Raw genomic sequence first — 12,257 nt, forward strand, 5'->3', positions numbered from 1 at the left:
AAATCTTTTTTAAGGTGTTCTAAATCATTATTGATCAGAGAAATGCAAATTAAGGCAACTCTGAGACATCACTATACACCTGTCAGATTGGCTAAGATGACAGGAAAAGATAATGACGAATGTTGGACAGATACATTGTTGGTGGAATTGTGAAGAGCAATTCTGGAGAGCAATTTGGAACTATACTCAAAAAGGTATGATACTGTGCATATTCATTGGGATATAAGTTCAGTAGTAATACTGCTAGATCAAAGACATCTTAAAGGAGGGATAGCCCTTTTCATGTTTGAACGGAAGCCCATCAATTGGAAATTGGCTGAGTAAATTATGGTATATGAATGTTATGGAATATTATTGTTCTGTAAGAAATGACCAGCAGGAGTGAAATGAGCAGGACCAGGAGATCATTATATACTTCAACAACAATACTATGATGACCAGTTCTGATGGACCTGGCCATCCTCAGCAACGAGATCAACCAAATCATTTCCAATGGAGCAGTAATGAACTGAACCAGCTACGCCCAGAGAAAGTACTCTGGGAGATGACTAAAAACCATTACATTGAATTCCCAATCCCTATATTTATGCCCACCTGCATTTTTGATTTCCTTCACAAGCTAATTGTACAATATTTCAGAGTCTGATTCTTTTTGTACAGTAAAATAACGATTTGATCATGTATACTTATTGTGTATCTAATTTATATTTTAATATATTTAACATCTACTGGTCATCCTGCCATCTGGGGGAGGGAGTGGGGGGTAAGAGGTGAAAAATTGGAACAAGAGGTTTGGCAATTGTTAATGCTGTAAAGTTACCCATGCATATAACCTGTAAATAAAAGGCTATTAAATAAAAAAAAAAAAGAAAAGAAAAGAAAAGAAAAAAAAAAAGAAATGACCAGCAGGATGAATACAGAGAGGCTTGGAGAGACTTACATGAACTGATGCTAAGTGAAACGAGCAAGACCAGGAGATCATTATACACTTCAAAATATTATATGAGGATCAATTCTGATACAAGTGGCTATCTTCAGCAATGAGAGGATCCAATTCAGTTCCAAATGATCAGTGATGAACAGAACCAGCTTCACCCAGCGAAAGAACACTGGGAAATGAGTGTGGACTGCTTGCATTTTTGTTTTTCTTCCCAGGTTATTTTTACCTTTCTAAATCTGATTTGTCTTGTGCAACAAGAGAACTGTGTAAACACATACCCATATACCGTATTTAAGATATACTTTTAACATATTTAACATGTATGAGACTGCCTGCCATCTAGGGGAGGGAACAGAAAAATTGGAACAGAAGTGTTTGCAAAGGTCAATGTTGAAAAATTACCCATGGATATGTCAACAAAAAGCTATAATAAAAGTCTTTTTAAAAGCTACAATGTGTATTTTAAATAAAAAAACACTAGAAGAGTTAAAAACCTCAAATAACTGCTTTAATTTATGAAACCCAATCAAAATGTGACAGTTATTCTGCCACAAAATGGAACAAGTAGTTTTTTTATGGACTTTTCTAGAGAAATTTGGTTATATTCTTTTTCCATTAGAGCACGTTATACTATTATTTCTATACATAAATTCACCATGAGAGATAAATGTGACAAACTATTTTGTTCTAAGTGCTTCAAATCATTAGGCAAAAGGAAAAAAATAGCTTTACCACAAACTCCAAGCCAACATTTTTTCTCTCTCCTCTTCACATAAAACATTCCAACCAGCTAAATTTAACTTAAATCTAGAGGCATCTAAAAATTTTCATAACTTTGCTAAAATATATGGGAATCTGACAAAACATATAAAGGACATAGCTAGTTAAACAACCTCCCACCCCAAATCTACATTGCTTTCATATACAAATTAGAATACCAACAAAATCAATTCAACTGTATACTAGGTAAAGATTTTATTAACCTTTTTTTCAAACTTTAATTCCAGGTTTGTTCAGCATAGTTAGGCTGCAAAGAATGAATTGTGTATAAGCAATAAATGAAAAGAGCTGCAATGTCCAATGGGCTTCAAAATATCAGAGATCTAATTCTATAGATCCGTAAACAAAAACAAAAACAAAGAAAGAAAAAAGGAAAAAAAAGCAGTCACACGATATAAAATAGCAGCTCCACATAACTTTCAAGTTTTAACTTTCAGAAGTTGATACTCAATTCAGTTTGCCTCGTTCTTAGAAGCTTCATCAAAATTCTCAACGAGATCTAGGAGAAAAAACCAAAACATTATGTTATGGAAATATTTTTATATGCTTACCCCTAAATCTTATGAAGGGGTAGGTAATTTCCAAAGCATATCTGATGAAATCATTCATATAAGACACAAAGTAGGACTTTAACACAAAGTACAACTACAACCAACTTAGCATTATTCAAGTCAATTTAGTCAAATTTGGGCATAAGCATAAAACATATAAACATCAATAACCTATTGCCAACAGTGGAAATATTGCAACTCAAGAAACTATATTATTCTCCAAGAGTTGTAACTGGGCAATACAAATTATTGTATTATATTATGAAGAAAGAATCCAATAGGCACCCAAGTTTATTTTTAAAAGTTTTTTTCTTTTCCAATTTTCCAGACACTGAAGTTACCTGTGATATTTATTAGCAATGAATGATCACCTAACAAAACCAAACTAAAGTTCTCACCTAGTTCCAGGACCAGTAGGGGCATTTCAAAGGTTCTCTCTTTATTATTTATTATTATTATTATTATTATAGCCTCTTATTTACAAAACATATGCATGGCTAATTTTCAGCACTGACCCTTGTAAAACCTTCTGTTCCAATTTTTCCCTTCCTTCCCCCACTCCCTCTTCTAGATGGCAGGTAGCCCAATACATGTTAAAATATATTCAACAGTTCTCTTGTAGTACTAATATACTAAGAAGAAAATTTTATTCGAGTTATAAAATTTACTAAAATGCATGTATTTTTGTACTGCTAAAAAGAAACTACCATTCTATTTATTCCACCAAGGTTTTAAATTTCTTGTAAACAAACCACAGACTAATCCACAAGGATATACCTTATATGATGAGTTCTAGAACAAAAAAGATAAAAACAGAAACAGTGCTCTTAATTTTATCGAACTAATGTTAAAGAAATGGCCTGCCTTTTTTTTTTTTTTTTGCAAAGGTAATTGGGATTAATTGACTTGCCCAAAATCACACAGCTGGGAAATGTTAAGTGTCTGAAGAACTCAGATTCTCCTGACTTTAGGGATGGTGCTCTATCTACTGTGCCACCTAGTGCCCCCTGCCTACTGCCTTTTACTCTGATGTAAGTAAACAATAAAATTTTCAACAAGTACAGTCTTACCTGGAACTTCATCATCATCATCCTCCCCAGTGGCAAGTGGTGCTTTCCCATCGACAGCTGTAATACATACAATATAAATGTTACCTACATTTTCTCAAATCTTTCTAAAACAAAAAATATAGTACTAGTAACATAACAAAACAGTTCAAGATATTCACCCAATTCTTGTGAATAGAAACAAATAATATCCTACATTTAGTTGATAATAAATAGCACAAGTTGATAAAATATTGTTATTTTTTAATGTCCATTGATAATTATAAAAAATTACAACAGTGATTTATTACTTGGGATTTCATTTATATTAACCATTAATAGATATACTCAGTTAGTGACTGCCAGAGTTTAAACATATAAAATAACTTTTCCCACCTACTTCAAATCCAAATAAATGAACAAGAGTATGAAAAAATCATTCTATCAAAGTAGAACTGTGTAAAGAAGGAAGCAACTTCATTTTTTGAAGAGTATTAATTCAGAAATTAAGTCTCTGCTCTGAAGTTAAAGCACATTTATAATGCTTTGGGGGAATTAAAAAAAAACAAACAAACAAACAAAAAAACTTCTACACCACACCCATATTCCCAATACATGAGTAACTTACGTTGTTTGGGCAGAGCTTCTGCCAGTCTTCTTAAGCTAGTCAGACTGTCAGCTCCAAGCTGGTTTAAGATGCTGGGGAGCATTTCTGTTAGCTGCTTTGTCTCAGCATGGCCTGTAATAGTGAAAGTGTTTGCTGCCAATGATGCCTGAACTTTAGGATTGTTAAAGTGGATCACTGTTCCCTGGTTGGTAAACATATTCACCTGTGAAAAAATTAAAAGAAAAAAAAAAATGAGGGATGCCAAATTTAAAACTTTAATTATTTTATTTCAACAACAAAAACAAAACCCCTAAGCTTAAGTATTGCAGGTAAGCTAATAAATGGAAGCTTTAATCAGAAAATAAATTCAGCAGACGCTACATTGCCTTCAAAACATACAAAATTTTCCCAGGTTTTTTCTATATGCTAATCACTGACATTTTATAATACCAAACACATTATAAATCAAATTACAAGGATATAGACATATGAACTTAGCTCTAAAATCAGCTGGTGTATTAAATTACTTTTTATGAAACACTCCTCTACTAACAGTTTTGCCTATTATATATTCAAGTAAACAATCATATTAGATGGGCATGCCTATCGATCTATTGGAATGAAACTGCTGCCAACAGCTTTTTGCCCCTCTCAAGTTCCATACATAAAATTCTGATAGATGGAGGAATGGAGGTCTTATGCTATCCCAGAAAAGCAGTTAAAAGTGAAATCTGGGAGGGAAGGGAAAGGTCAGAGCATAAGAAGACTTGCAGATGGAAACTAAGATAATATATGTAAGGTACTTTGTAACCATAAAGTTACACCACGTTTGAACACCAAATATAAGTTACTAGATAATACACAACTAGAAGCCTAGCAACCACTGGAGTTTAAGCCCACTTCTATTTTACAAACAGAAAAAAAAATAAATAAAATTTAGGCACCCAACTGTTGTTTATAATTCTCATCTCTCCCCTATTTTGAAATATGAAAATACATACAGAAAATATTGCTAGATATTCTACTCCATAGCTAATGCCTCCTACAATAGAAAGTCATTCCACCATAATTTTCTATATTAAAGTTTTTGAGAGAGTAAAGAACTTGTAAGGAAAAAGGCAGTTCCTGAAACATAAAGATAGACAGGATGACCATAAAAAGCCATGTCAATATCAGCATGCCAATATATTAATATCTCAATTTTTCATTAAATAGCTTCTGAAAGTACTATAATCCCAGTGGAACAATTATTTTCCCTTGTGCCTCATTTTAGGGGCAAAAATCATTACTGCATGTAGCTGGCTAAACTCACATTTCTTAAATAAAACAATAAGAATTCATAATAAACTATATCTGTGTTTCCTTTATCTTTTTAAAGGAAAAATATTAAGTCAAAATCATGAAAGTTACCTCTTCAATACCAGAGATATTGTTTACTCCTAGTTTCTTTAAGGAAAACTGAAGTTTCTTATCATCTGCTGTAGCTGTTCTATGAACCACCTTCTTCTTTCTCCGAGCAGTCCCCTAGAAAAGGGAAAAAAAAGTCTTTAAAGATATTATCCTAAGGGGCAGCTAGTTGGCACAGTGAATAGAGAACCAGTCCTAAAGTCAAATCTGACTTCAGACACTTAATACTTCCTCAATGTGTGACCCTGGGCAAATCACTTAACCCCAATTGCCTCAGCCCCTTCCCCCCCTCCCAATCACATAGACCATCTTCAAATGAACTCCTTTCCCTTCTGATCTTTCTTTGAACTCTTCACAAAATATCAGTGTGCTAAAGTGGGGTTAGAGGAAATAGTGATAAAGGAGAGGTGGGAGTTGAATGTCTTTATTTGGTTTTAACACTCATAGAGTCCTATATAAAGACAAGTTAATTTGATTAATTTACTGGCAAAAAATGACAAGCACAGGAGCAAAAAGGTACATGAAGATCTTTCAAATAACCAAAAGTGTTAAGGAACTAGACAAGGAATCCTAGTACAAAATTGAAAACCCCAGAAAGATAGTTATGCCACTGCCAAGTCTTAACACTTATTTTATCCCAGGGCACTAACACTAAAGAGATAGTTCTCAAATAGACAGATAGACTAGAGCTCAACATTGTGGCTCGGATTCAATTTGGCAATAGACACAAAGCTTAAGTAAACTATTCCCAGCAATCCCATTTTAAACAGACTTCCTTTCCAACCAAAATGGATCATAAAGAATGTATTCTTTAGAGCAAAAGTAATTTTTCACAGCATTATACAATGCTTTAATCAAGCCTTACTAGTCAATAAAAAAAAATTTGAACTCAATATCACTAAACTGACCAAAAATGCTAGGTTTTTGATGTTTTTGGAAAAGACTGGAACATTTTTAAGTTCTGTCAAAAATTGGCTACTGTTAATACCTCATCTTCTCCCATAATAAAAGACCAATACCTTTCTAAAAGCCTGGAAAAATCACCTTTCCAATTTTATTGAACATATTCATTAAAAAAAAAAAAAAACCCACTACCAAGATTATGCCTTATGTCAATTATTCCTGTAAACCACAATATTGAAAACCTTTCATCTATCTCATTACATTTCCCCCAAAAGTTAAATAGTTTTATCCATCAAAAGATACAAAAGAAATTTAATTCTGAAAACATTAAAGGAACCATGGCATAAGAACACCCAACCTCTGTCCCATTAAAAAAAAGATCTGAAGAAAAATTTCCCAGAGAATGTAAAGCCACACCTAGCTTATAATTGCTAAAAGTGCAAAATGCAACCAATCTTTAATATGTAGGTGTTAACCTTAGGGAACACAAGTTTCAGCATGCAAGAATTAAGATCAAATCACTAAATTCAAGGTCCAGCTCATTCCTTAACACTAAGTGAAGTTTTAAACTATGTCTTAAGACCAATGACTATCTCTACCTCTGCTGATATTTTTTAAAAGCCTGTAGCATAAAAATCTGGAAAACCATACCAAATTAAGAACATACACTGTTCTACTGGCACCATATCATTAAGTAGTAATGTTATTGGATAGATTTCTGTCCAGTGAAATTGTTATAAAAGAAAATCCTCAATTTTAAAAGTAAAAGGCATAACCATCTGTGGTATTTGGGAAGAAACTATCAGTCATTTAAAAACTCCCCCCCTCTAGATTTTTGGATCTGAAACAGTTTAAACCACCCATTAATCCTCCTCTCCCCCTAAATTTTCCAAGCTATAATGACCAAAAACAGTTAAGAAGTTACTCTCAGGAACGGTTATAAATACCATAATACACCTGTATGAAAGACACAAAATAAAGAGAAAAAAAATTTTTCCCAAGAAAAAAAGCAATTATCCTGGCTCAAATTCAACTTGCAAAACATCAGTTACACTTTAAACCTTATCTCAAAAATGTACCAGAAATGCACAAATAAAAACTATTATTATGATTCTTACTTTGGGAACTATAACTAGTTTAGAGAACTAAAAGATTATTGTGAGAATAAAACCTGTTCACTTGTGAAGTCTCATTTCTGGTTTTACACAGACAATACACACATAGATGTGGATTTTTAGCTGGACCTTACTGGTATAAAATATTGCTATTAATTATACAGGTTAGCAAGTTTTTGGAAAAAACTGGAACATCTTTAAGTTCTGTCAAAAATTAGCTACTGTTAATACCTCATCTTCACCCATAATAAAAGACCAATATCATTCTAAAAGCCTGGAAAAATCACCTTTCCAATTTTATTGAACATATTCATTAAAAAAAAAAACAAAAACACTACCAAGATTATGCCTTATATGTCAATTATTCCTCTTAACTTAGTCTTAAAATCATTTGACAAGGTCACAAAGCTTGCATGGGTCAATAAGACCTAGTTCCTTCCTGATTTTAAGTCCTAGTTCCTAAGCCTTAGCTGTCCAAAATAAAACTTTAACAGTTTTAAAAGAAGGTGCAGAGGCTCCTATTATTGTAGCAAATTAATATAGTCAGTTGTTTCTTTGTATTCTCAAAATGTCAAAAGTATAAAATGAGCTTCAATTGACAATGTATAGATAATAAGAGTAGCACAGGGCTGACAAAAATGGTTGTTGGGTTTACTGGAATACCTACAGTAACCATCAGATCAAAGAATTAAGGAAATCACCCAGCTCAAATTTGAATTTCCATTACATGTGAACTTTGAAAAATTTAAGATTATCTGTAAAACTCAATTAAAAACAATAAAGTTTAACCTTCCCGGGTAGTGATGTGTTTTTTTCTCTTCCAGAATATGAGTTTTCTATTTTCCCATTTGCTTATCCTTACAGCTGTCATATCTCAACGGGCAAATCCCTCTCCTGATTTTCAACAAACATTTATTAAATTACTAAATATCCACGCCTATGCCAGATGATTAAGTAAATAAAGTGTGGATATGAAAACGTAAAGTGTCTGTCACATGTTTCCTGGGTGGGGAGGAGAGAAACCTCTTAGTCAAACATATTAGATATTTAAGAATTATAAAACAAAGAGTTAGAATACGGTTCCGTCAATTCACAAATATTTATTAAAGGCCTATTGATTACAAGTCAGGCACCACGCTCGGAGTGACTAGAGGAAGATTGGAAAACATGCTTCCCTGCTATCAGATTTAGATCGGGACTCTGCAGGGTCCCCCAATAAAGTTAAAATCAAAAATAAAAAAATTACAAGCAAAAAGTTCATTAAAGAAAGCAGAAGCACTACTCGAGCCGTGACTTTTTTGAGCAACACTAGAAAAACTTACTTTCCCACCAATGCGCACTTGTGCCTGCAGCTTGGCGAGTTTCTCTTGGTTCATAATCGTTTCTTTCATCTGTAAAAGCAGAAAAAGGAGTCAGCGTGACCTCTCCCCGACTTGGTGCGGCCTTCGGGCCTCCGAGCGCCGGCTGCCACCCCACCCCCGCTCCGAGGGAAGGCCGAGATCTCCGTCAGGCCCGACCCCTCGTGCGGGCCAGCCGCCGGCCTCGCCCTCCCCGAAGCCCCGCGCGGCCACACGGCCGCGGCCGTCTCCCCTGGGAGTCTGCCGAGGCCCCAGCCCGGCCCCGGCGCCCGAGATTCCGGCGGCGCCGGACAAGGAGGCTGCGCGTCACCTGCGGCTCCGGGTCTCCTCCCGCCGCGCCCTGAGCCATGGGATGGGACAACATGGCCCAGCCGTGCCGGGGCGGCCTCGCCCCGCTCGGTCGCTCGGCCTGCCCGACTCCCGGCTCCCTTCCCTGCTTCACTTCCTCCCTCCCCGCTCTTCCTGAGCCCTCGCTTCCGGGGGCTCTCCCGGGGACCGCCGTCCGCCCAGACCCCGGCCCCGTGCCTTTTTGTACCTTGCCGGAACGGAAACGGAGCTGCGCAGATGACCGGGGGTGTTACTCGCGGGGTCGCAGGGAGAAGAGCCGAAGATAGGGGAACACACGCGGGAGAGCAAGATGGCAGCCAGAGAGGAAGCCGGAAATGACGCCGAGCGACTTCCCTGCCAACCCCCGATAGGAAGGAAACGTCTCCGCCCCGTGCTCTGCAGCGCGCGCAGCACCTCTCCTTCTCCCCCACCCCACCACCACCACCCCTTTTTTTTTTTTTTTTTTTTTTTTTTTGAGTTAGCTGGGTTCCTAGTTTGTGACGTTTTCCCCGCTCGACGTTGCTGGGGAGCGTGCGGCCAGGGCATCTTTGTCTTTACGCAGGCGCACTCCCGAAAAGACTTTCGCCTTTTCTTATTACCCAGGTGCTGGCTCCTAAAATTAATCTCTACACAGATCTGTGTTTTCTGGGCGGAACTAAGACGCTCATTCCCTAAACCACGAGTTCTTAACTTTTTTTTTTAATGTCCCAGAACTTCTTGGCAGAATATTTTTCAGTGCATAAAATAAAATACATAGGTCTTGCAAAAACAATAGTTATCAAAATATTTTTAAGTTTGCACATTAAGAACGCCAGCACTAGAAAAATTGAATAATTAGGCATTCTTCCCACCACCTCACCTCACCTTTCAATATAAAAATATGGCATCATTCAATTAATGGGTCACAAAATTGGTAGACTTGGAGGTTCAAATTTGCGGGATTTTTGTCAGGTAAATCATTCAGACAGTCGCCTCCGTTTTTTCCTTTGATTTATTTTTTTATTTTATTTTTTTTTATCATCAATATTTATTTATTAAGCAACTCTTTTGTGCCAGTCACTATGCTAGGAACCTAACATACAATATAAGAAGATCACACTATAATGGGGGGAAACAGCAAGTACAAATATAATTATAATCCAAATAAATGTATTTCCTTTGATTTATTAAGTACAGTTGCTCTTTGAAGATAAATCAAGTTTCTTAGATACCAAGAAGCAAATTTGGTGGAATTGGGGTAAAAGGAAGAAAACCACCCCACAAATCCCCTAATTGTAACCAAACGAGATTTTTGTGCCTGAAGTGAGGTGACTGGACTGGGTGATAAACTAAATCTACTCAACTTTGAAACAGGATCTAGTAGCGGGTAGTAATTCAAATCTTGGCAGTAAAAAGAAATTGTGATAAAAATGATATTGACCAAGTTTCTTGCATGAAAGCCTTCTGAGTAATGTAGAGAGATCATTTTATCTTTTTTTTTCTCACTGTCATCTAATAACATAGAAGCTACAATGTGTAAATGATTGACTTGAAATGTCAAAGTTAAAGTAAACCATAACTTAATTAAATTGGGAAAATTGCCTGGAATTTAGGAAAAAAAAAAAAAACCTACTTTGGTTAAGTAGAAAATAAAAATTTCCCTAAATATAAGTTTCTTGAAAAAAATTTAATAACATCCTTTCCAAATACTGATTAATTTCGTATTGTTAAATATTCTTCAAAGAGAAACTGGGGTTAAAAATCAATAATGTTATGTGGTATGAAAATAATTATTTGTTGTACTGCTTTTGAACTTTGAGTCCTGTGGATCCTTCATCTTGGATGTATTCAATGCTTAGGTCATTTGCCCAAGATCACACGGTAAATTATCAGAGCTGTTCTGACGCAAGAGTAAGTCTTCTTGACACTGTGCCATGCTGCATTCTCCTTGTTAAGACACAAATTCCTTCTCAAAGAATAATCCCGATGGTAATTCCAAAATGACAAAGGAAGAGTCTGGAATTAGATTCTGTGCCTAGAAACAGACTAACAAAGAACTGGTGAGCTTCCAATTAACAAGCAAAATCTTTTTTTTATTATTATTTTTAGTTTCTTCATATTTCTGAATTGTCATTTTTAAAATGATAGCTTTTTAAAGTGTCAGTTATAGTTCATTTTTCCTTTCTCCAGTTTTCTTCTGTCTCTAGAGTTCATGCAGATTTTTCTGTGCAAATAATATCCTCAAATCATAACCCTAACAAGCCAAATTCAGAGTTGTAACAGCTGTTTTTCTTTATTAACCTCTCTAATCATTGAGCAGTGCCTGTGGAACAAAGTATATGGAGCTTCAAAATGCAAATCAGGTGGTAAGGAATAACAAACATTTTTCAGGCTCCTACAATTTTACATAAGGTGAAATTAAAATGTACTCACTCCTTGTTTTCTTCTAATACACAAGCTGTTTTGTGTCTAGATCTGCTAAACAGATGAAAAGGGTGAAATTTGCATTAAATCCTTGTTAAATTGCAACCACAATCTGTGCTTTTAAATGTCTTCTTTGGGAGGCTAATTTTCAACTAATTGCTGATTAGAGCATATGAGAAATGAGAAATAACCATATATGTACATAATATATATATATATATATATATATATATATATAAAATTTTCATGGTACTGACTAGAGAAGTATCATAGTTGACTTTAAAACATTATTATAAGCAGCTATCATAGATACATCTTAACAACTGAAATGAGAACATTTTAAAATTATCTTATAGTCACTTTAAACTCTGTGTAACCTTGCATAAATTAATGTAACTTCTTTGAGCCTCAGTTTCTTCATCTGTAAGATGAATGGGTTGACTAGATGGTTTCTAAGGTTCCTTTTTCTGCAAAGCTCTGTGGAGTTGAAATATAAGTATGTATGTGTGTGTATGCGTGTGTGTGTACTCTTTTCTTGTGGTGTCTATCTCAGCCTCATAGCCTGACTCAAGTCCTGACGCATCAGTTCATTGTGAACATGTAAAATTAAGTGGTGAAAGGGTGAGCCTAGAGTCAGCAAGAACTGAGTTCAAATTTGATCTCACACACACTTACTAGCTGTGTGATCCTGGGTAAGTCATTTATCTTCTCTTTGCCTCAGTTTCCTGAATGGTAAAATGAGGATAATAATCTCAGAGGTCTGTTTCAGAGATCAAATGAGATAATATTTGTAAAGCAGATGCACAGCACCTGGCACATA

At 35.5% G+C, this 12,257-nt stretch overlaps 1 protein-coding gene across 2 annotated transcripts; it reads right to left on the minus strand.

Annotated features, from left to right (window-relative positions):
• Positions 1–1,890: 1,890 nt before the first annotated feature.
• On the minus strand, positions 1,891–9,400 carry BTF3 (basic transcription factor 3). 2 transcript variants are annotated; one of them, XM_031966584.1, is made up of 6 exons: positions 9,243–9,400; positions 8,672–8,740; positions 5,335–5,448; positions 3,946–4,147; positions 3,342–3,398; positions 1,891–2,219 (listed from the first exon to the last, which is right to left on the minus strand). In XM_031966584.1, exons 2-6 carry the CDS (start codon positions 8,738–8,740, stop codon positions 2,173–2,175), a joined length of 489 nt encoding a protein of 162 aa, XP_031822444.1. In that variant the 5' UTR covers positions 9,243–9,400; the 3' UTR covers positions 1,891–2,172. The 2 variants fall into 2 exon arrangements, with proteins under 2 accessions (XP_031822444.1, XP_031822442.1); XM_031966582.1 differs by lacking the exon at positions 9,243–9,400 and adding an exon at positions 9,018–9,197.
• Positions 9,401–12,257: the final 2,857 nt, after the last annotated feature.

This window comes from Sarcophilus harrisii, chromosome 1 (assembly GCF_902635505.1).
Source record: "Sarcophilus harrisii chromosome 1, mSarHar1.11, whole genome shotgun sequence".
Lineage (NCBI taxonomy): Eukaryota > Metazoa > Chordata > Mammalia > Dasyuromorphia > Dasyuridae > Sarcophilus > Sarcophilus harrisii.

Bases quoted from the DNA above. Each gene is read 5' to 3' on its own strand.
- BTF3 (XM_031966582.1), bottom strand. From the start codon at position 9,071: ATGTTGTCCCATCCCATGGCTCAGGGCGCGGCGGGAGGAGACCCGGAG. The intron at 4,148-5,334 runs GTAACTTTCATG...ATTTTTTCACAG, and splicing joins ATATCTCTGGTATTGAAGAG to GTGAATATGTTTACCAACCA. The intron at 2,220-3,341 runs GTAAGACTGTAC...TTTTTCTCCTAG, and splicing joins TGATGATGATGAAGTTCCAG to ATCTCGTTGAGAATTTTGAT.